At 53.9% G+C, this 26492-nt stretch overlaps 1 protein-coding gene across 1 annotated transcript in view; it reads right to left on the minus strand.

Annotated features, from left to right (window-relative positions):
- Window positions 1–26040, minus strand: part of UMODL1 (uromodulin like 1) — a 57333-nt gene extending 31293 nt beyond the window's left edge. The window contains exons 1-9 of the mRNA XM_053565105.1: window positions 25965–26040; window positions 22003–22245; window positions 15380–15541; window positions 14336–14457; window positions 11875–12061; window positions 10150–10293; window positions 3961–4215; window positions 2639–2751; window positions 847–1066 (exon numbers count right to left, since the gene is read on the minus strand). Coding sequence (XP_053421080.1) covers window positions 847–1066; window positions 2639–2751; window positions 3961–4215; window positions 10150–10293; window positions 11875–12061; window positions 14336–14457; window positions 15380–15541; window positions 22003–22245; window positions 25965–26040 — 1522 coding nt within the window. The remainder of the gene's footprint in view (window positions 1–846; window positions 1067–2638; window positions 2752–3960; window positions 4216–10149; window positions 10294–11874; window positions 12062–14335; window positions 14458–15379; window positions 15542–22002; window positions 22246–25964) is intronic.
- Window positions 26041–26492: the final 452 nt, after the last annotated feature.

Raw genomic sequence — 26492 nt, forward strand, 5'->3', positions numbered from 1 at the left:
TCTGGAATAGCATAAGCCCTAGTCCACAGAGGAAGTGGGGGTTGGGGGTCAGAAGGTATTGAGGAAAGGCTGGCTGGGGGCACACGCTAGGGACCCCACCCTGGCAGCCCAGGGGAAGGGCCACTGCAGCAGCTCCATCCTTAGGGGGCTTCCTGTGGACAGAGCGACCTGGGCTGAGCAGATGGGGACTCCAGGCATGGCCTCAAGGTGCAGGGCCCCCAGCCCCCATGCACTCCTCGGTGGAGGAAGGTGATGGAGCTCACAGCCAGACCAGCCTGCTGGGGGCCAGAGGGAAGCCCTTCCACAGATGCGCCCAGACTGAGGCCTGCTGACTTAGCGACTGTGAGCGCCTCATCCCTGGGAGAGAACTGCGAGCCTGCACTCGGGAGGGAAACCATCCCTGTCTCTGACTCTGTCCCTCTCCATGTCTCTGTCTCTCCTACGTGTCTCTCCGTTTCTGTCACTGTACCTCTATCTCTCTCTCTAAATCTGCCACTCCCTGTCCCTGTGTCTCTCTGTCCCTCCTGTGTCCATGACCTCCAGCTTCAAGCCAAAACCTAGTTGACACACAGCTATTGAAATAGACCCATCATGAGCAGTGGCGTGGCCACCTGTCGACCCCAACAGGGGTCACACAAGGCCCTGACCCCTGTGGGCCCTCCAGCCACATCTCACCTGGTGTTCTGGGCCTGGGGTAGCCCTGGCTCCAGTGGAGGGACACAGAATAGGGGTCTATATTTCCTTTCCTTCCCTTTTGGAATTAGGGAAAGATGGACTCAAAGTCACCCAGACTACTTTCTTATGCTGGAGGGCATCACAAGTGCCGACTCATGGGGAGGAGAGTACCTTGCACATGTGTCCCCCGCTGGTCAATCTGGAACACTGTGCTTGCCAACAGGAGCTGGAGCATGGGGGACAGCGTGGAGATGCCCACTGGAAACTCAGGGTCCTGCACTGTGAGTCTGAGCCTCACGACCATGCTTCCCGCCCGCAGAGACACGATCTGCATCCTCAGCTTCTCACGGTGGTGCAAGGCAGAAACCGCCGGCGGGAAGGAGGTGGCGACCTGGTCAGGAGGAGGCGGCCACCAGTCAGACTAAATAGTTATCCATCAGCATGTTCACACCATCGCCCCAGGCCCCAGTGTGACTCATGACTGTGCACAGAGCCAGTTCTCCCTTCATCGGAAGCCCCGCAACTGACCTCTCAGGGGAGGCAGAGACCCCTCCGGGCTTGCAGTGTCCCAGTGGGCTTTCCTGGGACCACTGCGGCCAGACTGGTCTGTGCTAGAGAACTATAGTGACCACTGCAATCAAGCTCCCAGTCACGGGCCATCACATAAATAGTCCCTCTGGCTGTCCTGAGAACTGATCACTTGCCTAGGTGAGTGAGAGACTGCTGATTGACTGATGGAAAGGACCACCAAAGAACAATCCTGTGACTATGTGGGGCTGCCCCCTCTTCACTGGGCTGTATCGCTCAGGTGCTCAGGGTCAGAGACACCAGCCTGGCCCCGCCTGCCTGCCAGTCTATTCCCACACACACAAGTGAGTTAACATCAGAAAAGAGAGGAAATTCTCTAACAACATTCAAAAACTGCCTCCTTTTGCAGGCAAATGTTGGGATGGAACCCTTGGGTCTTTTGCATTTCTACACATCTTGCAAGTTTAAGCACTAACTTCCCTTTCATTCCAGAATATTTACTGAGGATGTTTATTTAGTAAACAGCCTTGGGAGATGGGGACAGTGGCTCCCTCCAGAGAAAAAGGTTAGTTTGTCCAATGTAACAAAGATACTATCTCCTTCTGGAGAAAGGTTCAGGAGGATGTGCTTGCAGCCTCTTATAAAAGATTTGGGTCCCCATGGGCAACACCAGTGGCTCAAAGGAGTAGAGCGCTGGCCCCATATACTGGAAGTGGCGGGTTCAAACCCAACCCGGCCACAAACTGCAAAAAAAAAAAAAAAAAAAAAAAAAAAAGATTTGGGTTCCCTAAGCTTGAGGTTCCTAAGCTGATGGGAAGACCATTGTGTGTGCTGTCCACCCGGGCCCCTCCACATCTCCTCTGTGGGACTTGGAGGCAGGAAAGGTGATTGCACACACATGATGCTCACATCACCTGCTGAGTAATTAAGTCCTGAATCTCTGAGCCAGGAATCTCATGTCTTCTGCCAGTGTTGATGAAACTATGGCAGACTAACTTGTTAGTTTGCAGGAAGGGTAAATCTCAGAGCATTTATGATTCTTGGCAGTTTAGGAAATTGCTTTTTTCTCTACCTTACTATCTGGTATTTCACACTGGCTTAGTCTCCCAACAGCCACAAGGGAAGATGGATGTCATGATTGTTAACAAATGCTAATAAAGCTACACCAATGCAGGAAGAGCCCTCAGACAGAAAGTTTGACAGAAATCCAGCTGGACAGACTGTTTGAACAAAGGCACATGTTCTACAGATGGATCTACCTAATGTCTGGGCTAAGTACCACATAAAAAAAGGGGGAGCTTCTGAGTGATCGTGGCATGATTTGGGTTTGGCCTCCACAGTTACAGAAGAGGAGCCAGGCTGGACCCGCCGGCTCCTGTCTATGCCCTCACCCAGAGCACCCAAGGATGGTTGCAAATCTGTGTCTTGGCTGTACCTCGAGAAGCAGTTGTCTAGAAAAATCTTGGTACTCCACGCTGCTGCGGTTGAGCAACTTCTCTGTCAGGTTGAGATTTACGATCCTTATTATGACTTCAAACACTCGGGCATCTAGACAGACAGTGATGCAAATCAGCAGAATTCCTGTGGTCAAAAGTCACACCCTGTTCTCCCAATGATTTCCAGGACACCCATTATTTGGTAGGGAAACTTTTAAAAAATAGATTGAGGCATGAACCTAGATTGAGGCAGCCAAATTGGGGGAAATCAACACAGGGAATATCTGCCTCTATGCTGGAGTGAAAGAGTCCAGTGACACACACACACTTTTTTTTTTTTTTTTTTTTTGGCCGGGGCTAGGTTTGAACCTGCCACCTCCGGCATATGGGACCGGCGCCCTACTCCTTGAGCCACAGGCACCACCCGACACACACACACTTTATGGACTAAAGGTACAAACGTCACACATGGCCCACACCAGCTGGAACTTGATTTAACCAGCACAGGTAGGGGACAAAGAGCCCTCTGATGGTCCTTTCCTGTGGAGCAGCTGCTGCTTTCTCTGCCCTATTCACAACTGTGAGGCCCAACCAAGCCCAGGCCCTCGGCATCAGATGGACTTTTCCCAGGGTATTCCAGGATTTAGCCCTGGAATTCTCACCTCTCAAGAATGCTTTGTCCTAGGCAAACTGGTAGGGTTGCTTGCCTACAAGGGAGGCCCTGCCTTTGGACATGAGCAAAGCTGGATAAAAGACTCAAGATGGGATAGGGAATGTGTGTCTCATTACCAAGAAGCCGAAGTGGGATGCCTGGGAGACAGTAAGATGGGCCCCCTCAGCTAGGTGCCCCGACATGAGTCCTGAGTTCATGTGAGAGTCCAGTTTGGGGAAAAGGTCTTCTCCCAGCACACACACAGCAGACAGAGCGTTAGCTTTCATGCATGCCCTGTGGGAATCAAGGCAAGCTCCTGCTTCCCAAAGACAGCTGCCACCCTCAGCTCTGGTTCTGGGAAGTCAGCTGGGCTCAGCTCCAAGGAGTTCAGGGTGACAAAGGCCCTCATGCATGCCAGTGGCTGCCACTTGCTGCCTCACTCACTCTGATGCTTATTCATGAGCTCATACGTCGTCCTCTGCCCCCCCACATAAGAGTGAGCCCTGAACAGGACGAGGAACACGCAAGCACCCACCGCGCTCACAATGCCCTACCAAGCCCTGAGATCAATGACTTCCCACCCTGCTGGCAGGCAGACAATGTGCAGCCCCGGGGCTGAGAGACCGGGATGGAGACCCAGATGCCGTCATGTCTGCATGGTGGCCTTACCGGTTTTGACTGTCAGTGCTGCGGACACATTGTCCCCGCAGCCCTGGTAGCTGGTCCTCACCCCGTACAGTGTTCCGGCCTCCAGCCCAGCCACTGCCAGGTCCAGGCCCTGGGTCTTGGCACTCCTGAGCAGCTCCTGACCCCTGAACACCTGCACATGGAAAGTGAGGTTCCGGGTGGAATTTACACGCCAGGACACGTGGAAACTGCTGCTGCTGACATGGCGGACCATGAAGTCACTGATTGGAGGGCAGTCTATGGAGAATGAGGAAAAGGCACAGGTGTTGAGAATAGGCATTTTGGCCTCATCTCCATTTAGTTCTCCCCCCTTTGTTGGTCAAGTTGAACAATACAGGACAGCACTTGCTTCCTCAGCCACGTTGAATTAAACCCATTAATTAAAAGAGGTTCCAGCCTTCCAGACCTTCTCAGGACTGTGGACAATTCTGGAGGGTAGTTTAGGCTTGTGGCAAAGTGATGGCGTGTTTGAGATTGAACGGAGATGGTAAAGGGTCGCTGATCCAGGTGTGTCTGAGCAGCATGTGGCATTTGTCAGCTGCTGCCAGAAAATCAAAGCATTCTCCTTGGGGACTGAGCCACTATGCAGAAAACATTCACACTGATGGCCGTTACAGGGCCACGTGTCTGGGCCACATCTACAAATGCTGCCCATCACACACTCGCAGGCCCAGACCACTCTGAAGAGTGACAAGCGCTTGACCATTTATTTGCACAGCAGCCCGGCACGCTGCCTCCTCACGCTGAAGGCGGGGCCCACCTGGAGGCAGCGCCGCTGGGGCTCTGCCCAGCTCCCTCCATAGCCCCTCTTTAGTGCTTTCTGCTGAAATCCACGCTGTCAGGAGCAAAGCTCAAGTGCACCGACTTATATATATCTGGTGCTCAAATAGAACGAAAGTTCTTTTTTGGGTGAAACAAGTCTGGCTCCACAGTGTGTATCTGGGTAACATGAATTATGTAAAAAGTGGGTGGCCCACAGTCTAGGCACCAGCATTTCTACATTGGAATTTCAGTTCTATAAAAAAAAAAAAAAAAAGCAATGGGGAACTTTTTAAAAAATCTTTTGCAAAATCATAATAAAGAAAAAGATGATTTAGCAGTGTGTGTTTTTCCAAAGTTCTTTATATAAAGATTCATGTAGGTCAGACTGTGTAATTATGAAAATGTGTATGCATCCTCTCACTAACAAAAACAAAAACCAACAAGACCCAACTCATTTCCCTTTTTGCTTTGGCTGCCAAGAGGCTTGGAATCAAATTTAGTGCCCAGTCATAGTCATGCAACCGAGCCTGCTGTCTCCTCCCTTCAGACCACGTGCTGAGCTGCCCTGCAGGAATCTCAGTTCCCTGTGCTGGGCCTCCTTGCTGTGAGCCCTGCAGGAGCCACCCAATGTGGACAGGTGCAGATTATTAGAAACTCCACCCCCGCTTCCTGCCTTACTTCCACAGGATCAGTAACCTCCACTCACACGCCGGCTGTGTCCTATTAACACTTCCGGGAGAGAGAGGTAGCACATCCTTTTAAAAAGACACTTCTACACTTTTACTTCTATACTTTTTACTGAAGCCAGTATGTTTCCGAATGTTGGTTGTAGAAACAGACAATTATTCGTCATTTGTGTTTTCTTCTGTGGCAAGTAAAGCAGAAATGCTTCAACCAAGGGTGGCCCGAAGCTCGGGGCCTGAGACTTGAGGTCACACCCCATCACTTAAATCAGAAAGCACCTGCCACCTGCCTAGACTAACAGCCACACAGCTTGGGAACGTATGTCTCATTGAAAAAGCAAGGAGGAGCTATAGCATCTTTTCTGAAAATTCTCTAAAAGCACTGAGTTCTGTGTTTGTACAGTCAGGACACAGCACCAAGAATTGTTTTGTTTTGTTTTTAAGAGACAGAGTCTCATTTTGTAGACTTTTTTAGAGACAGAGTCTCACTTTGTAGACTCAGTAGAGTGCTGTCGCATCACAGCTCACAGCAACCTTCAGCTCTTGGGCTTAGGCGATTCTCTTGCCTCAGGCTCCTGAGTAACTGGGACAACAAGCGCCCACCACAACGCCCGGCTATTTTTTGTTGCAGTTTGGTCGGGGCCAGGTTCAAAACCTGCTACCCTCGGTATATGGGCCTGGCGCCCTACTCACTGAGCCACAGGCACCACCAGCTCCAAGAATTTTTTTGGCCACCTCAGGGAGGATAATGTTACAGCACAATGCCCTGCGAATAGTCAGGATCTACGACCCTGTCTCCCTGCTGCCACTCAGAAGCCAAGTGTGTGGAGAGAGCACAGGGTGGGCAGCAGAGGCCTACCTATATGCAGGGCAGACTGTGAGATATTTGAAAACCAGAAGCATGCCTTTGACCCAGCCCTCCTCCCTTCCTGTAAGGTGGTGTTTGGCCCGTCGGCACCTAGGACATGCTTCTCTGGTCACCTTTTGGCTTTCCCCTCAAGCTGCAGCCCTGGAAAATGATACTCGATTCTTGACTATATGTGACCTGAGGGCAGTAGCAGCTCAGATAATCTGAAATGCAGGCACTGGAGCCTTATTCCGCCCCCTTCCCCGTCCAAGGCTGGGCACCGAAGTCCAGGACCCCACAGTTCCTTGGCTGAAGCGGGCGCAGTAGCCCGCACCTGCAGGGCTCTTGTTTCCCCCAGCAGCCCTGACCCCTGTCCACCCAGCAGGAAAGGTACTAGGGATGCAGCCTTCCCGCCATCTCTCTGGGCCCAGCTGGATTCCTCTTCTCCTTTGGGCCCACCAGTTTGACACGTGGGGCTGTAGGAAGGTGGGGACACTGAGGAGTTGAACCAGGATTCTGAGTACCCAGTTGTGAAAAATCTGACTGGAGCCTAGAATAGTGGCCCAGGTGAACTTCCCTCTGGCACCTCGCCCCCACACTCCAGACTCAGGAGATGTTTCTCCATGGCGCTGAGTTGCCTGAGGTTCCAGCTGAGGAGGGAGGCCTTGACAGTTTTGTTCCTTCCTAAAAGCAGGACGCATGCCCAGAGCACAAAGCACAGACTGCAATCTTTCTTATGGTTTCTGATTTGTGCAAGAATCCAGCTGCCTGTGTGTCATTAATTGGGTGACTAATTTCATAAGAAAAGTATCTGAAATGTGTGCTGTATTTTCCAAGGACTTGTGCCTCTCAGCCATTCCAACAGATTGCTCATTTATATTAGCTTCTAAATTTAAAACACATGCTGTTCCCCTTAGCCTGGGCAATTGGCACTCACTCACATTTCTGATCTGGAGACGCTGGATGTGCTTGTTCTGCGCTGTTAGAAGTGGAGCCAGAGCCATGCAGCCCTCCCCATTTGTGATTAGCTGTGGCCCTAGCGGCCTTCTATCCTGGTGCGATCCTGCAGCCTGCCACACTGGGGAGCATGGCGGCGTCTGGCTGACAGCATGCCTAACCATGAAGAGTGTCTCATATTTCTGCGGATTACTGAGCAGAGTAAACATGACTTCTAGTCCCACTAAAGGGACACCCCGCCACCCTAGAGACAGCCCTAGGCAAAGCTGGGGCGTATGTGTGGAGGCAGGTGCATGTTCTGATCAGATCCCCGGGCTCATGTGCTGCTGGGGGTGGGGAGGGCAGGTTGCCAGAACTGGCTGGGAGTTGCCTTATTTGTTTTAACACCTAGAGACCCAAGGAATGGCTGCCACACCACTCACTCCAGTCCCCTTCTCCTTTCACACATTGATCCAACAGATATTTGTCAAGTGTCTCCTGTTTATCCCTGAACAGAAGACGACAAGGCTCTTTCCCCATGAAGCTTCATTCTGACGGGAGCTAGAATGTTCCTGTACCGGAAATCAGGCTCCGGACCCCTCCACATCTGACACTGACTCTGGGACCCAGCTCATTCCTCACCATGGGACAGGGAGAGGGTCGGCAAAGCAGCGCCTCACACTCACTTATTTTCCAGTGGAGTCACTCCACCACTCTAGACTCTGGCACTGGTGGCCCTGGTAAGTGAGGAAGGGTGGCACGGCTCTGATGGCTCTGTTCCCTGAGAGCATCTCAGATTGTAGACAACCCACAATCACAGGAATGGCTCGCCCAGAGTGCACCTGGGGAAGGTGGCCTCAGGACAGTGGTGGACAGGTTGTAATGAACAATCTGGATCATGTATGTCTGTAATAGCTTTGGGACCTTGTGCAAGGAGGTTACCCATCCTGAGACCCTCACCTCAGTCCCCTCTGCAAAGTCCCTTTTGCTACATGAGGAACATAGCCACGGGGCCTGGAATTAGGGTAGAAATGTCTTTGGGCCATTATGAAGCCCAGGCCACTTCACTTCCCCTCAAGTGCTGGTGCTCCAGACGGCCTCAGGGCCCAGTCGCTCCCTCCACAGGGGTCTCTGCCCAGCCCTGCCCGTCCAAAGGGGCTGCTCAGGCCTGGATTCCTGACAGCCGGCCAGCCCTCTCCCCACCCCCACACACTTTCCTATGACATTTTTTTGTTTGTGCTACTGTCATAATCACCCTCTCCAGATTTCCCATTTGTCCATGTATCTGTCATCTGTGTTCACTGCTCTGTGAACTCCCTGGGAGCAGGGGCTGGGGCACTGCAGGACCCCTGTTACAACAGTAGGCGAAGCATCACAGGTGCTCGTCGAAATGGATCCCATCTGTGAGTGCAGGAAGGACTATAAGGTGGCCTCACCACCACCGTCCCTGAAGGGAGGCTCCACTTGCTCATCCGCTGCGCACACAACAGCTGCCGGGGCAAGTGGGGCTCTCAGCACCTGCAAACCACAGGGATCTGCTGGGATCTCCCTGCAGCGGCCACACACAGACACACCCTAGGGCCAGACACACCCCTCTGTAAAACTACCACAAAGGTTTCCCCATTGTCTCCAGCTGCTACTTAAGCCATACTTATGGCTTCCTGCCCCTCCTCTCTCCTCAAAGGCCACCACAGCCCCAGAGTCCCAACAGCCTGCCCTGCCCTCCTGGTACCCTGCCTGTCCCTCCCCAGCTCCCACGCAGCTCAGCTCTGGACCTGCTAAGTCTTCCCCTCATGACCCTGCTGATGTTGTTCCGCCTCCTATGCTGACCTCGGCCACATAGGAGGGGGTCCCTTGACCGCAGTACCCTTCTCTCAGCCACGTTTCCACATCTGAGCAGTCCCCACTCTCAGACCGTTTCAGTGTCCCCACCCCCAGTGCAGACCCACACTGCAGCCCAGCCCTGCCCCCAAGCTCTAGCTCACTCAGAAAAACGGGGTCCTGGCATCCCCACTGCCTTCAACCCCACGTCAGCCCCCACTTTCACTGTTGGCAGTGGCAGTGACAGTGTCTCACTTGAGACACTTGGGTTCTTGAGTCCTGACAATTAGATGTTTTTAAAAAAGATATCTGGATTCTGCCTGATTTCCCTTTCCTCTTTTTCACTGGATTAACCAGTAAGCCCCATAGGTTCTGTCTCTAAAATGCAGCCTGAGTCCCCTCCCCTTCTGTACCCAGACTCCTGCCCTGTTGTCTTCACAACACTGTCCTACATCACAAAGTACACAGTTTTTTCTTACTTGAAACCCATTGATGGCAGAAGCCAATCCCAAGTGTCAGCATGGATGACCCCTGGTGCCCCTCCCCTGTTCCTCCCAACTTGGACAGAGCTGGGCATTCAGGGCTGACCCCACAGTGTCAGGAACAGTCCCAGCCTTCTCTGAGGCCCCAGTGTATGCATCAGTCACGACCCTCTCACTCATCAGAACAGCTCCATCTAAACCAGTATTTTTCAACTATTTTTTATCTCAAGGTACACTTGAACCTATAGTTCAACTGCTGCAGCACACCTAAATTATGTTGATCAAAAAAAGTAAAAAAAATTATATACTGACTGTGCTTTGAACTTCTTTCAAAAATAATTTATGATCTTTTTAAAATTTTGAGGCATACCTAAGATCGTCTCACAGCACACCAGCTGAAAATCACTGAGTTAAACAGCCATTCCCCACGCAGGATGCTTTTATCAGCATCTAGGACTGTGAACGGTGCATAAATAGACGTTTGCTAAATGCAAGAATGAGCTCCTAGTAAGTAACTCTTGGGTGCCTGTGAGCTCCACATTCCCTCTAGTCAAGAAAAGAAGAGTCACCTGGTCTATGGACCACCTAGATTGAAAAGATTCCAGCTGTCCCATGCTGTCCGGGAGAGCCCAGTCCTTACCGTCATTCATGTGATCCAGCTCCTGGGGAGCTGAGGCCAGCGGAGATCCCTGGGGACAGACACACTGGTATGAGCCTTCCAGGTTGGTGCATCGTTCCCCCGCAGAGCAGGCATTGAGCTCATCATAGGCACATTCATTTACGTCTGTTGAAAGGGAGAATAGGCAGGAGCCGTTAGCAAAGCCACAGCCCCCAACTCTGTGGAGTGTGCAGCAGGAACACTGGGCAGTGCTCAGGGAGAAGCCCGTCCCCACCCCAGCAATGCCCTGTGCCAGGCAGGGCTCCTCGACCCGCCTCACACGCTCCCAGGCAGCTGCTATTGCCTGAGCAAATCGCTTGGGCTGGACTGAGTCTGAGCTCCATGGGGCCCAGTCATCCTACCTCAAAGGTAAGTCAAGTGTGTGCCATGGTCCTACACTGAGAACAAAACCAGAGCAGTCCTGATGTCCCCGGCAGAGCCCAACCTCACACAGGCCACTTCGGGATTTTACCTAAAACAGGAGTAAGCTCGTGCTTCACCCACAAAATACCAGCCCTCTTCTCCTGGCCAAAATGAGTGACTATTAGTTCTTTGCCAACTACAGCTTATCTTCATGCAATTCCCCTCCCTACAGTTAGGAGTACTGAGATACCAGTTACAGAATTGCCCCCACCTTCCACAGCATCCTACCTGACAAGATCCTACCTCTCAGCCGCCCACCGCCCAATCAAAACCCACTTCCTATAATGGGTTCTTGGCGGCAGCCTCTTCCTGAGATGCCTCACAGGTCTCTGCGGTATGGGTTCTCCCTGGCCTCCTCCAGTAATAAAACCACCTTGTTTACCCGCAGACACTCCCCTGTCACTTCTGGCATGAGGAAGGACATTGATGGAACAAACAAGGTGGGTGCTTTGCTTATTGGCACCAGAACGACATGGCTGGGCCCTGAAGAACGTTCGTGGTTCTGGAATCACCAGAGCTTTCCCAGGGCCCCAAACCTGGCGTTGTCATTTTCCACCTTCTATATCATGGGAGCAGCTTCACCAAGAGCAGCCAACACCAGCCCCTGTTTCGGGAAAGGGAGCTGAGCTCCGCTGGGACCCAGCCACTCACTCATTCACACGCTGCCTGCATGGCTTTCCCAGTACAATGTACAACAGAGCAGTTGAAACACGGACCATGCTGCCCACAAAACCAAAGATGTTTGCTGTCTGGCCCTTTTCAGAAAACACTTGCCAACCCCTGACATAGACTGAAAAAAAAAAAAAAGAACAGGTAACGTCTTCCGGAAACAAGGCCACATCTGGGTGCTTAGCAAGCACAAGTTCGACTTGGTATGAACCTGCTGAGGGGCTTTCTAGGTACAGAGATGTCAAGGCAGGGGCGGAAGGAGGTAAGAGGGAAACTCAGGAGCCCAGAGAACTGAAGAAATGAGTTCTTTGCATGTTGCTTTGGGATTGAACCCTGTGCCAACTTGGCTGGAAGGTTACGCCTGCTGGGGCAGGAGTGGGGGACGGCAGGGTCAGAAGAGAGATGAGGGACAGAGGGGATGTGGGCAAAGAAAATTCTTGAATCCGAGCCTGGGGACTCAGAGTTTATAGAATGGCCTCGCCTGCGGGACTAATGCACGGAGCCCATGGTTCCTCCCCTCCTGGCCTTAACCCTCCTTTGAATAGTGAAGGACTGGCCTGGCTGTACAGTCCAGCCTGCAGCCTCCCCAAGAGAGAGGACGGAGGAGAACAAAACCTTGCACCCGGATGCCGATCACTTCATAGACCCGCCTCACGATGTCATCCAGCATGGTAGAGATGTCGGCCACCGGCAACAGCTGTGGCAGGCCCAGCAATAGCCACGACACTGTGGTGGAGGGGTCTCCACTGGTCGAGAGCAGGTAGTGGACTGTGGAGTCCAGTGGCTGCAAGGCACTGGTGACCTGTGAAACCAGAAGCAGAGGGTCACACGGCGAATGGGGTCCTTGTCCAACAGGCAGGAGACTGAGGCCTGAGAAGCTAATGGGCACACACACCACCTGTGATATTTTCCTATCTGTCGTTAGCCCAATAAAAGTCCTGCAGAGCAGAATTATAAACACTCCTACAACACCAGCAGTTAGGGGCTGAATTATGCCCCCTCCGCAAAACTTCCATGTTGAAATCCTGCTCGTACCTCAGGATGTGACTTTATTTGGAATTAGGGTCAAACGAAGATGCAAGAAGCCCATTGGAGGGGATAAGCCTGTGCGGCTGCTGTCCTCACAAAAGGGCAAAATTTTGACCCAGGGACAAACACACAGAAGGAAAATGACGTGTTGACATGGGCCAGGTGCCATGTCCCAGCCCAAGAGAGCAGTCATACAGCTGTCACCCCGAGACCCTCCATCCCCACCCTCACCAAGACCACAGGTCTCTTGCAGCCAGTGACAGAATTAGAACTACCAATAGGGAATTAGGCATCACAAGTCATGATATTAACAAAAAAGTGTTTTCTCATTTTATATAAATTCTTATTAGAGCCTAATGTCTTGAAAGTTCAACCCTTGGGAAGCCAAGCAAATTGATGACCAACTGCCAGACCAGCGTCACCTAAACAGACTTTGCCATTGGACCCCCAGGTCTCTAACAGTAGCCCTGAGGAAGTGTGGGGACAGGTCGGGTCCTTCTCAAAGGCACACTTGAAACCCCTTTCCAGGAGGAACCAGCCTGTAATTTAGAAGGCAGGACAAGGATCAGGCCCCAGGATGAGGATGGAGGACCAGCCCAAGCCCCAGCAGTGGTAACGAGCCTGGTCACCCGGCACCTGCTTAAGGCAGAACCCAGGCTGGGCAGGCCCTCCCTCGGGAGGTGACAGTCAGGTCGGAGGGACAACAGACGGCACCTACAGTATCTAAAACACTAACACGCACAATGTCGCACACCCCACACACATCAGGAAACTTTCAAGCTCTTTATGTGTATTTAAACTCATAGCCACTGTCCCAGGAGAGTTATGATCATTTCTATTTAATGGAAGAGGCATCTAAAGCACAGAGAGGTCGAGTAACTTGCCCAAGGTCACACAGGTGATGACCGATAACACTGGGGCCAGGTGCTGTGGCTCCACCGCTGGGTTCTCATTGGCCCACTGGGCAGCCCCTTGAGATGCTGAGCGGAAATGGAGGTTTCTCAAACCAGGGTAGCTAAGGAAGCAGTTTGTCATGTGTACCATCTGTCCTGGGCCCACCACGGCCACTTAGGCTAAAGCCTAAGGTGGGGCCTAACTCTGTCTCTGACCTGTGACACCATGGGACACACGCCTAGACTGAAGGGCAGGTGGGACCCGCTACCCCAGGCTCAGAAGGAAAGTGTGGGCCCCTTGTTCAAAAGTCTCCAGCATTTCCAAACACAGCAGAGCAGCACACGGAGCTCAAGCCTCTGAACACAGGTCCCTGTCAAGCCAGCTCTGAGGTCACACTACCACCCGGGGACAGCCATCTTGGGTAGTGCAGCACCCTGTCTGCACTGGGATCTCCAAGACTAGTGGCGACCCCAGTGTGAAGCCAAGTGCTGGTGGAAATCGCTGCTGACAGGTTAGGAGTAAGCTGTGTCATCGGTGGTTCTCAGCCATGTGACTTCATCCCCAGGGGCCATGGGGCCATGTCTGGGAACATTCCAGGTTGTCACAGGGGGATGTCCCTGACTCCTGTGTGCAGAGGCCATGGATGCTGCTCACCCCTCTCCGAGGTGCAGAAGCCCACCACAAATGGCTCTCCAGCTGTGCTGCATCCGAGAGACCTGGTCTGTGCTGCCTGGCCCAGCACCTTCTAGGACCATGCAGAATTCCATAAAGCAGGGTTTGGAGCTTCAGGCTCTGGGAGCGAGGTCAGTGAGGGCAGAGCTCAGGGCTTGGGCTGTGGGGACTAGGACACCCTTTTGTCTAGGCAACAGACCACCGCAAGATTAGGGACCCGTGTGCTAATACCAGGGAGGGGTCGTCCTCACTGGGTGTGCACGAAAACTCGTCTCACCATGCCTTCAATTCTGTTCATTTTATTGCATATAAATTATACCTCTTTGAATCTGCTTTTTAGGAACTCAAATTTGGTTCAGAGTCATTGTGTGGCCCCTTGTGGAACGTTCCCCTTCCTGAACCCCAGCTCCCTTCCTCTCTGTATGCCTGGATCCACCTACCCTGGACAGGAACATGAAGGAGGCTCCACATCCCCACCTACCAGGGAGTACAGAAGCCGCACGTGGTTCAGCAGTCTGGGGTCCACTTGCTCCAGCTCCTTGAAGTCCATCTTCACCAGCACAGTGACATTGTACCAGAAGCTGCCCAGGCTCGTCTCTGGAGCTACACCAGGCAGAGGCTGATGAGTGAGGGACTGGGACAGGGCAGGGCCTCCAGAGGCCGCTGTGGGGAGGGGGGCGGTCAGGGAAGACAGGGGCCCTATTCTGCATTCACCTCCTCCAGGAGACACCTGCAAGAATTTGGTGAGACGGCCCCACTTCCAGCTCAGAGGTGAGCTGGGCAGGGTTGAAAGGCTTGGCACCCACAGCAATAGGCCCAGTCATCTTCCATACCCCTGGAAGGGGTATACTTAGGGTTTAATCATATCCTACAATGCTTGTTATAGAGGAATGTTGTATTGACGCGTAAAGTTATTTTATACTGCACCATTATTTCATTTATACTATAAATATCAGATAGTATGATAATGTATTGTAGATAATACCCTATATACCACATATTATATTATTATATATAACATATACTATATAGTTTAATAGTATGGTTAACATTATTATTATTATAATGCTTGATATTATTTATTTTATTACTATATTGCTATGCACTATACAAAAGCTGGGATGTGTATTTTATATGATACATACATATATGCATATATAAGCTAGCCCATTCGCCCAGGTCCAACTCTGGCTTAGACAGAACTTTGCAGACCAGCAGGCATGCAGGACTGGTCCCACCTGCCATGGGCACCGTGCAGGCTAGGCAGGCCCCTGAGGGCACCAGGAGCAGCCAGCCTGACCCTTCCACTGTCAGCCCCCAACTACCCCCAGAGCTCCTGCTCTGCCAGGAATGTTTCCCACCCCAGGGTCCTTAGTGAGCTGTCAGCTCTTCTCCCCTAAGATGTCAGTGGCCAGATTTTAACAAGGAAATTTCCAAGAGCAGACTGTGGCATGTGCCTGGGGACCCCCTCCTCCCCACCCCCACATCAGGGCTAACTGGGGACCCTCCTTTGCTGCAGCCCTACCTGGGGGTGTGGGGGCCATGCAGTGGTGCCTGCCTGACCAGGGGCAGCATTTCTGAAGTCCAGGACAGTCGGTGTCCAAGCTGCATGAGAAGTTGGATGGTGCTGGATCTGCTGTCGGGCAGGCCCCTGGTCTGGATGTGAATTCCTCCGACTGATTCAGGGCTGAGGAGGAAATGACGTAATTAATGACCCCAGTGGGCTGTGCAGGCACTGCCTCCAGGTGCTTCCTGGCATTGGATCCCCCCTGTGAGGGGCCATCTCCAGGCCCCAGCAGCCACCCATCCCACTGGAGGGCGATTGCTTTGGCTTTAATGCTGTCTGACTACCTTTCCTGCCAGGGCAGTCTCAGCTGAGGCCCTGGGTGTCTCCTGCCCTTTGGGCCTCGGCAGCACCCCACCTCACCCTCCTGAGTGCCCCTGCTGCTCCCAGTCCTGCCAGCCCACTCATTTAGTCATTTGCTCACTATTTGTTGAGCACCTACTAAGACCCCAGGGCTGGTGCCCAGGTCCCAGCAGTGGGCCAAAAACCAAGGCCCTGCCTCAGGAGACTCATATTCCAGAGGGGCGAGTATGCTGGGAGACCCATAGCAGGCCTGGCAGGGAGAGCCTCGGGGGCACAGACGTGGGCCCGGGAGGGGCGCCAGGGAAGGACCCCCGAGAGGAGCATGTGCGGGGCAGAGAGTGCTCACTGCAGCCTGCAGACCCTGCTCTGACACCGGAGGGCAGAGAGTATGGGCCCCTAAGAGGAGAATGAGGAGCATGGCCATGGAGAGACCTTTCCTGTGTGTGAGGTAGGCCCTGGAGGCTTGGAGCAGCCCAGTGGTGACACACTGTTGGTGCCTCCTAAATTCTGATTGCTCTGACGAGCTCCATGTCCCCGTTGCTCCCCTGGGGCTGGAGCTTCCTAGCCCTGTGTGCTGAGCCAAGGGGCCTGGCACTTCATAAACGTCTTTCCCGGCCCACAGCCCATGCCATGGCTGCCCCCTTGCTGCACCCCTGCCGCAGGCACAGGGCAAGTGCCCATATGACTTGTGTATTCATGGCATGTTCTGAAGACTGGGAACAGCCCATCAGGTGAGCCCAGCTGGGGACCTCCAGCAATAATGCAGGTGAGAGGTGGTAAAGCTGCACAGGGTGATGGAGCTGGTGGTGAGAAGTGCTGGACCTAGGGGATGGTGGAGGTGCCCACAGGATGTGCTGACTTATGGGAGGGGGCATAGGAGAAAGAGAAGCTTCTAAAGGCCTCCAGGCTGCAGGCTGCAGGCTGCAGGCAGGGGCACCTGCTGGGCTCCGTCCTGAGCTGGGGAGAGCTGCCAGAAGAACCTCTTGGCTGGACCTGGTGCCTGTCTGAGCAAATGTGAAGTTTGACTCATGTGCCGGCCACCCTTGCAGAGGTGCACAGCGGCGTGCCCCCACAGTGTGTCCTGAGTGGACACAGGGAGCCCCTGGGGGAGGAAAAGACAGTAGAGGCAGGGGGCCCAGGGTGACTGAGTCACTGCGGGAGACTCCAGGGCTGGGGGAAGGAGGCGTGTGAGCACTGGGGAAAAAAGACCTTTAGAGCAGTTGGAAAGGGGCCAGAGGTGCACGAGGGTTTACCATACCAGCATGGAGCTGGCCAAGAGTCCAGGGTGAGGGTGGCAGGGCACAGAGAGAAGAAACCAGGCCCCAGGAGGCAGGGGACAGCTGAGCATGTGCCCAATGCTGGCAGATCTGGGCAGACCCTGGAGAGCCCACACCCACACAGGAGGTGGGCTCAGGGCAAGAAAAGTCCCACCTCCGGGTGGAAGGAAGCTGAGAAGACATGAGCTCCCAGAGGCTGAGGGCAGCAGAAAGGGGGCGCAAAGGGAGGAGGGACCCTGACATGAGCATCCAGGGACGGCTCGAGCAGCTGCAGCTTCCACACCCAGCCATCCTGATGGTAGGCACAAGTCACCCTGGGCGTGACTCAGACCCAGCCTGTTCCCACAGATGCACCTTAGCTTTGCACGTCTGTGAATGGCAGCCCAGGCCCCCAGACCTAAGAAACTAGCCAAGGTGGGCAGGAAACCTGGCTCCAGACTCATTCCCACAGAGGCCAGGAGGACCCCAGATCCCTTTGGGAAGACTCGCAGATTGGCTGCATGGAAGGGGAGCCATGAGGGGATGCAGTCCTAGGGACAACGGTCCTCTTGGGTCCCCTGGGTCTCTGCAGAATATTCCACAGCCAAGAAGGAAGGTGGTGGCCCTTGTGTCTGTTAATAGTACCTCACCAAGGGCAGCTGCAACGGCCAAGGTAGAGAAGGGGGTGCCAAACTTCTGAACTCACAGAGGGCCCACCCACTTCAGCGCTCGTCCCCTCAAGAACCAGGCCGCCCTGTTGTGCTGTTTGGCTCACACTGCCCAACTTGCCCAAGTTCACTCTCGGGAACGTTCTTTTCTCTGGGTTGTCTTTGTCCTCATGCAGATGGCTATATCAATGTCTCCAGGAGAAATGGCCGTACAGGGAGTGGCTCTGGGGCCCTGAAAAGTGGACATCTGGGGCCGTCAGGGGAGGGACACTCCAGGTCCCCATGGGCCATGCCAAGAGTCAGAAGGACTTTGCTTTTTCTCCCAGCACCACAAGCAAAGGCCTGGAGGCTGAGCAGACATGCCCTAAAGGAAAAGTGGGGTCCTGGGCCCAAAAGACTTTAGAAGAAGAGCAGTGCAACCCAACAAAGTGTGCAGTTTAATTAACGGTAACACCCAATGCTGTCCCCTTAGTTGAGACCAATGCACCCCAGATGCATAAGGTGCCACACTGGGGACACCGTTGGGGTGTACAGGATTAAGCTGCATTATCTTTGCAATTTTCCTGTAAATCTAAAACTGTTCTAAACTGAAAGGCTTACTTAAATAAGAAGAAAATACAGACTACATTCCTGGCCTCCACTCCTAAAACGTGGCTTCCAAAAATGGTTTCCTAATCACAGCAGATGTATTTTTGGGTTAATGCTTTTTATCTTTCTCTGGAGGCTGCTGGGAATCCCCTCTGCAGCTGGGTGCTGGCAGCTGACCAAGCACCCCAGGAGACTGGTCAGCGATTCCAACTTGGTAGAAAGTCAAAAGCCTCCTTCTCCTTTCTGATGCCGTGCAAACAATGAAACAAAACTGCCCCGCATCTGGCAACCCAGTTGGTCATGGCTCAGTGAGATGAGATCTCTGTTGGCTGAGCCATCACCAGACTAGGAGCTGTCCTTCCCACCCTCTCCACACTCAGCATCCCTCTGCCTGGCCAGGACATGAAGTTCACAAGGAAGGGCCTCTGGTTACCAGCATAGGGTGACAAGTAGTAGGGGGAGTCTCCCAGTCCAGTGGGGTCCTGGGCTTGCCCCTCAAGGCAGAGTTGCCAACATGCTGACCCCACGGAGAAGGCTATGCAGAGCTGGGGGAGTGGCTAGAGTGCCCATCAGCTAAGCTGAGTCCCAGTCCCACTTCTCAGGATTTATTCCAAGTGCAAAATCCAGCTTGTGCAAAGCTGCCTTCATGCCATGACCAGCTCGTCACAGCATTATTTACAATAATGAAGAATTCAGACGAGTAAATGCTAAGTGGCAAGAGATTACTTAATACATGCTGAGACACCCACATGAGGCAAGCCTTGTGGCCGCTGAGGCACATGCTAGGATGATACTTACTGACATGAAGGATGGCCCAGATAAATTGCTAAGTGGTACAATCATGCTACAGAGAGTCCTGAGCAGGGTGACCAGCCACTGTCAAACGCCTGCTGCAGATGAAGACCAGAGGAAAATGTACTAGTGGTTTTCCTGGGGTGCCAGGCTTTGGGGTAATTTCCCCCTGTTCTTTTCTGTATAGTGTGTGTATTCATTTTTGTCTCTGTGTTTTTTAAACATTTTAATGGATGACTTTCACCACATTCCAAATGCTGGACTTAAAAGGTTGCAATGTCACCTAGACTGAAAGTGACATCACATATGTATCCCTGCTCCTCTTCCTTTGTTGGGAAGCCGGGTGGGTGGGAGAGGGAAGATGGGGAAGGACCTGAGGTTCTGCTGCTGCCCGGATGATGAAACCCAGGGGCTTGGCCCGCTGGTGGCAAAGGTGCCCGTTACCCACACCAGGCAACTCGGCGGCCCTACCACAGAGGAAAGAGCACCCCTGCCTGCTGTCCTCACTGGGTTTCTAGGCTGTCCCCAGCATCCACCACGCCCAGCTTTGGTCCCTGCCTCATTTGTTCTTAGCCAATCATCTACTGAGACTGTCTCACTTCTAGAACATTCAGATGTGGATGAGGGTGGTGCTGCCCATACCCAGGTGTGACTGCTGCCGCCACGGGCACTTTCTGACTACCAGCCAGATGTCTCCGCCCACGGAGCTGGCAAGAGACCACATCGCCCTCAAGAGGAAGGAACCCCGGACGCCCCCTGGGCTATGCTTTTCACCACACCCCTGGCAGCAGCTGCAGAGCGGAGCCAGGTCCTGGCACTGGCAGGGAGCTTCCTGAGGAGGTATCTGGAGTCCTTGGTGCCCTGAAATGTTCCACCTCCCACCATGGCCACAGCCAGCGTCCATAAATCCCATAAACTCACCTACACCCAAATGCAGCTTTGGTAAACCAGAAAAATCTGAGTGGGGACAGAAAATCTGCCTCCCAGCCTGTCCCCACAAGCTGTGTCACTGATCCCACCCTGCCCAGCCTGTGCCCGTCTGCAGAGCTGGGGATGCTTGTGCCTTTGGTCCCCACCCCAACCCTTCTCTTCCTTCCTCCCTCCTCAGGGCTCCATCTGTCCCCCACACACTGCTGTTAGTGACTCTCCTCAATCCCAGGTGTCCCCAGGCTGTGTCCATACCCCTCACTCCAAGCACCCCCTTCCCCTGCCTCCCCTCACCCCTCCCACCCAGGACTCCTCGCCCTGGGGACCGACCTAGGAAAAATGGGCCAGTCCCCTCCAGAGGCATTTCTTGGATGCTGGCCCCTTGAGAGGCAGGTGGAGGGGAGGGGACTCACCCTACTCCCGTGGGAATTACATGTTTATAACACAGGGGAGCATCTCTTAAGGCAGGTGGCTGTCCTATGGTCAGAGCTGGTATGTCAGGCAGAGCTGGGGGCAGAAGGGGCCTCCTCCTTCCACCCACCTTGGCTATATGACCTCTTACTGTCCCTACAACAGCTGACAGGTAGGAAGAAGCATGGCCCTACAGGTAAGACTGGATGGGACGGGAGGCTCTGGCCTTCCACTGTAAAGCCCATGTGCTGTATACGCAGGGGTCCCAGCACCTGTGTCCTGAGGGTGCCCCTCCAGCCCCCAGGAAGGGCAGCTGCTCCCAGGACAGTGGCAGCAGCCACAGCTCAGAAGGCCCCTTTGTGCACATGGCCCTAGGAGATAAGGAAAGGGGGACACAGTGCAGGTTCCAGGACAAAAAGGGTCTCCTCAATGACACCCAGCACCTGGGCAGCATGGCCAGGCCACAGCCTCTCCCTGCCAGCGGTCCTGCAAAGAACTCAGAGGAGTAAGAATGGCCATGGGGCCTGGTTTCTGTTGGTGGCACTGGTGCCTGGCCCTCTGAACTGGACATCAACCATCCCCATCCTTTGCAAGGTCACATTGGGGCCTGTGGATGGCCAGTGTGTCCAGCTGCCCCAGCCTCTGCTGATCTGTGCTGATCCAAGACTCTGCAGGCTATGGCTCTAGTCTGGGATCCACACCCCAGCCTGCTGGCTTCTGGCCTCAGGGTCCCCTCGGAACCCCGGGAACTGCTGCTTTCCACACTCTGCAGGTCTCAGCCCCATGTCTAGCAGTGACCCTGGTGTTCACCTAACTGGGGCCACACTCATCCCAGTCCCTTCTACAGTGGGGTAGGAGGAAGACCTGCTGCCTGTGCAGAAACTCAGCTTGGCTCTGCTGTTGACTCAAAATTAGCAGGCACCACCCCACACACCCTGGCAAGAGGCAGGACTCTGACCCCTGTGCCCTGCCTTGCCTGGCTGGCCCCGACACTAGGCTGGCATCCCCATGCCGGTCACCCAGGAACCCACCCCAAGTACCCCACATGACAGCAGCTTTCAAACTTCACTGAGGACAGGGTTTTGGGGGGGGGGGGTTTCAGCAGACAGGCCCCCACCAGCTCTTTCACATATGGGAGTTCAGACTAGGATTTGGGTTGAAAAAGCGTTTCTCTGCAGCTGTTAGAAAGGAAAGCCTGACCACTGCCCCTGCCATAGAAGGCATTGCAAGGCTGGTTCTCAAACTCAGCTGCATGTCAGGATAGCTGGGGGGGACCATAAAAAGCCCCGATGCCCACCCTGCACCCCAGCCCTGAGGACGGTACCCAGATAGCTGAGCTTTTCAAGCTGCTCAGGAGCCTCAACATGGAGTCAGGTCTGAGAACCACAGAGGGTCTCGTGGTGGGCCCTCAGGCCATCAGCCTCAGCATCACCTCATGCGTGTTAGAAAGGCTGGTCCTCAGACTTCACCCAACACACTCAGTCAGAAATTGGGGAATGGGGCTGGGACAAGCCTTCAGGATGATTTGTTGCAGACTCAGGTAGGAGGACCAGTGTTCTCAAAGATACAGAAGGTTCAGGGCCGACAGATGTGCACGGTGACCACCCCTACCATGACCCACCCTCAGCCCCTGACTCACACAGGACACAGTAGAGGCCGAGTTGCTCGTAGCCTGCACAGCAGTCGGTCACATTCCTGGGTTCGGGAACGTCCACCACCACGTTCTCCGTCCTATAAACGGTCTTGGGGCACCGCCTCCACGGGATCCAGCCACCGCAAGCCACGTAGATCACGTGGGACGTCTGCACAGCCTCCACCCTCCGCACGCTGCGGGTCACGCGGTGGTTACACAGCTGGTAGCTCAACAAGGACAGGCCTTTCTCTAAGAGGGAGGTAAGACATGGGGGGCATTGAGGAACTAGGAAGGGAAAGGAATAACAGGCTGGAATCCATATGCGAGTGACCTGAAGATGTCTCACCCTCTACAAGAGCAGGAGGAACGGAATCCGCTCTGGGGCCTTGTGGAGCCTGTCCCCAGCCCCACCCACAGGCCTCTGCCCCAGGGCACTGAGAGTGCACCCCCAGCGGACAGAGCATACATGCATCCCTGCACACTAAGAACCCTCGTTCACAGAGTGGGAGCTGCTGCTGTGGGCCCTGCAGCCCGGGTCTCAGTTCTGCAGGAGGAACAGGGAGCTGAGGTGGAAGGCTGGTGGTCAGGCCTGGAGCTGAGGTGGGAGGCCGGGCGGTCAGGCCTGCTCCTGCTCAGTGCTTTCTGACCCTGTAGGCTGGGGTCTTGCACAGGTCCCCACATGGGAAGTAAATAAGCACTAGTTCCCCACAATACCGACTAAAGGCCCCTGAGGTCCAGGCAGAGGACAATGACAGCTTTTGTTTCAGTGAAGGAGAGATAAATAAGCAAGTTTGTAAAATGGGAAGTTTATAGAGGACAGAGGCCAGCTGGACTGTCACCATGGGGGAGGGGGGAGGAGGGCACTGTGGCCTCCGCTGTGGGCAGAGTATCAGGTTCATTTCTCTATCCTGACTGTGGCCTGTGGCATTGGCCCTCCCTGGGCCTCTGCCATGGACTCCAACCATGTGCTGCCTGGGCTTTCCATCTCCCCAGGGAGCCTCTTCCACCTTCTTTAGATTGAATTACATTCTCCCCCAAATATATACCCTGAAATCCTAAGCCCCAAGGACTCAGAATGTGACATTATGTGCAGACAGGTCATACAGCAGTTACCAAGTTAAAGTGAGGTCATTAGGGTGGCCCTGATGCAATGTGACCAGTGTCCTCATGAAACAAGAAAACACAGAGACAGATGTGCACACGGGGAGAATGCAGATACTAGAGCAATGCCTCTGTAAGCCCAGGAGCGTCAAATATCGCCAGTGACCACCAGAAGCTGCAGCCTCCAAAGGAAACAGCCCATCTGACGCCTTGACCCCAGACTTCCACTCCCCAGAACTGTGGGCATCACATTCTGTGGTCCAGGCCTGAAAACCACATGAGAACTGGGACATGTCCCTCTGGTCCCCCCCCCCCACACACACACACCCTGGCACCTGGCCGGAGCTCTATAGGCTGGACACTGGGTGCAGGAGGAGTGAGTGGCTGAGTTCACAGCACTTGCATTCCCGGACATGCAGCCTCTGCACTATGGGTGTCACTAGACTGGACAGCAGTGGGCAGGGGCTCAGCGTTCAAGTTCACTTCCCTCAGTGAGAGCCTGGACTGACCTCTGGAGAGGACACAGGTGGGAACGGAAATAATGATAAACACCAAGGCCGTCTTCATCCCTGATGCTGGGCACCATCTCTGCGACTCCCCCCCTCCAACCCCCTTGCCCAGACCTCACAGCAACACACAAGTGTTCAGAAGGTGAGACTCAGGGTGCTCATTACTCCCCAGGAGCAAACAAACAGAACCAACCTCCAAACTCAGGCAGGTGGAAGAGGCTACAAAACACAGGTGCTGGGTCACACATGTGCCCCAGAGCCAGCTCACTGCACGGGCGGCTGTGGCCTGAGCAGCGCCTCTCCCCGGGGGCTGGCTGTGTCTGGATCACCCTGCAGGCTCAGTGGGGCCTCTGGGGACAGGCACACACTGCTGCTCCCTCCCCACAGGGGCAGTTATAGTAAGTTGTGGGGAGGAGTAGGAGGCCTTGGTCACAGGGGAGGGCAAGAGAAATTGCTTCTGGGGCCACGGCAGCTTGGCCCTGAGTTAAGAAGTGACTTGGATAAGGAATGGCAGAAAACGTGGCCGCCTAATTAGTGACTGTGCTGAGCTAGGCCAAGTCCAAGGACTTCCTGTATGAATTTAGCAAGGTAGGTCTGGAATTGGTTTTTCATCTTTACCTAAGAAGAGATGCTAACAACCTTAGCAAACATCACATCTCCTGGTCTCTAGAGAGCCTCCAGCCAGGCCAACCGTTACACAGTTCCTACAATAGGCAGCAGAGCCCACACACACACACACCTGCACGAACACACACCCCAGCATGCACACATGGACACACGTGACTCACCTGCACACACACACACCTGCACGAACACACACCCCAGCATGCACACATGGACACACGTGACTCACACCTGCACACACACACCCCTGCACGAACACACACCCCAGCATGCACACATGGACACACGTGACTCACACCTGCACACACACACACACCTGCACGAACACACACCCCAGCATGCACACATGGACACACGTGACTCACACCTGCACACACACTCCTTTCCCGTGGATCTCGGGAGAGAGCTGTCTGGTTTTGTTTCTCACATTCTATCCAAGGCCACACATCATCCCAAGCCTGGCTTCTTGGCAAAGCCCAGAGAAGGAACATTTTAGCAGATCCTGCCATTCAGCAAATCTCCCTAAGCACCATCAGACCAGGGCTGGGGCTTAGGTTCTATTCCCAGAGGTGGAAAAACACCACCCTTGGAAGTTATCAAGGGTCCTGGGGTCAGACCACCCCGCAGTCACTCAAGGCTCACAAAAACCCTCTGTGTGACTCTGCACCCACTGTGCCCTCCATTACCTGGCCTTGTCGTTTATAAAATGACAGCTCCATCCCCAGCTGTGGGAGGAACAGATGAGACCACGGCTATGGTGTCTACACTGTAGCCAGGAACAGCTCAGTGCAGACTGTGGCTCCCGTGCCAGGAGCAGACAGATGGGAGCACTGAGGCTCTTTCCTGTTTCCTCATAGGTACAATAAGGGGGTTCACAAAATGTCCCCCATGAGCCCCCCACGCTTCCCAATGTTCCTGCTTGTTCTGCGGCTGGGCTGTGCGGTCTACCCATTACTCATCCTGATGGAAAAATCAAGTTTAAAAATCACAATGAAAGGAAGATTCTGATTCTGGATGAAAAAAAAATTTAAACTAATACAAAAATGAGGTTGATTTTAGAAACAGAATGGACCTCTTTAAATTCCCAGCTGAATAAGTCAGATTTTAAGAAGAAATGATCAAAAAGATTTACCGTCTTGATTCTCTAGATTCTGAGGTTTCGGAAATCCCGCTTGTATTGTAACAGCTTCCTTGCTCACGGCGGGCCTCAGGAAGCTCTGGGCCTTCGGACCCCAGCTCAGCCTTTCAGTCCCCCAGGGACTTCTGCCCTCCCAAGTTATGGGCCCAGGGTGAGTCCCTGACTGCCCTGGGCCTCCCCTTCCTTATCTTTAAGGATTTTAGTGCACCCAGGTCTGGGAGAACTTTCCTCAGAGTCTACAGGAGCTCACTCTGTCAGGAGTCCAAGGACCCACAGGGTCTGCATCACCCACGGTAATGCAGAGTTTCAGGCCTGCTAACTAGGAATCTGCACTTCCCCCCATGCACCTGCAGGCGATTCATACCAGGAAGTCAGGAGCCATTTTTCTAGCAGCTGGAATAGGGCTCCCACTCTGCCTCCACGGCCTGCTCCTGTGTGAGCTCACAAGAAAGCCGGGACAGCCAGGAGCAGATGCCACCTCTCAGAGCAGCTGTGCCCTTGCCTGCGCAGGTCTCAGCAAGGCACTGTCCTCTCGAGATCAGCTCCCAGGGACCCCTCCTCTTCAAGAATCACCCATGCCAAGTACAGACCCTCACCTGTGAAGCTGCTGGCCTGGCTTGGGCTCACAGCACTGACCAGAGCAAGCAGGGCCAGCCCCAAGGCCCTGCACATCCTCCAGTGCAGGTGGCGCGGGGCTCGGGCCTCCAGCACAGCAGTCTGGGTCTCTCCTAGGCAGAAGCAGAAGCAGCCTGAGCCACCTGGGCCCAGAGAAAGGGCCTTTCTGTTCCCCATACCTCTGACAGTGGCAATGGCTTCAAAGGGAGTGGCCGGGAGCTGTCCCTTAAGCCTGCTTCGTTAACGCCCTCCACTGCCATGGCCATTTCCCTGGGGGCACCTGTGTGGCGCAGCCTATTCTTGCTCTGAGCAGATGGCATCTTTTAAGAAAGGTGAGTATCCAACCGCCTGGGCCACATCACTGGGTCCCATCTCATGGTTACGCAGAAAACGCATTTCAGACCCAAATCTGACTCCCTCCATCAAGCACAAAGTATTCGCTTACCCTATCATTCTGAACTGGCAGGAGAAGAGAGCATCAAATCAAAGTGGTACATCAGGTTCAGAAA

Source organism: Nycticebus coucang, chromosome 16 (assembly GCF_027406575.1).
Source record: "Nycticebus coucang isolate mNycCou1 chromosome 16, mNycCou1.pri, whole genome shotgun sequence".
NCBI lineage: Eukaryota > Metazoa > Chordata > Mammalia > Primates > Lorisidae > Nycticebus > Nycticebus coucang.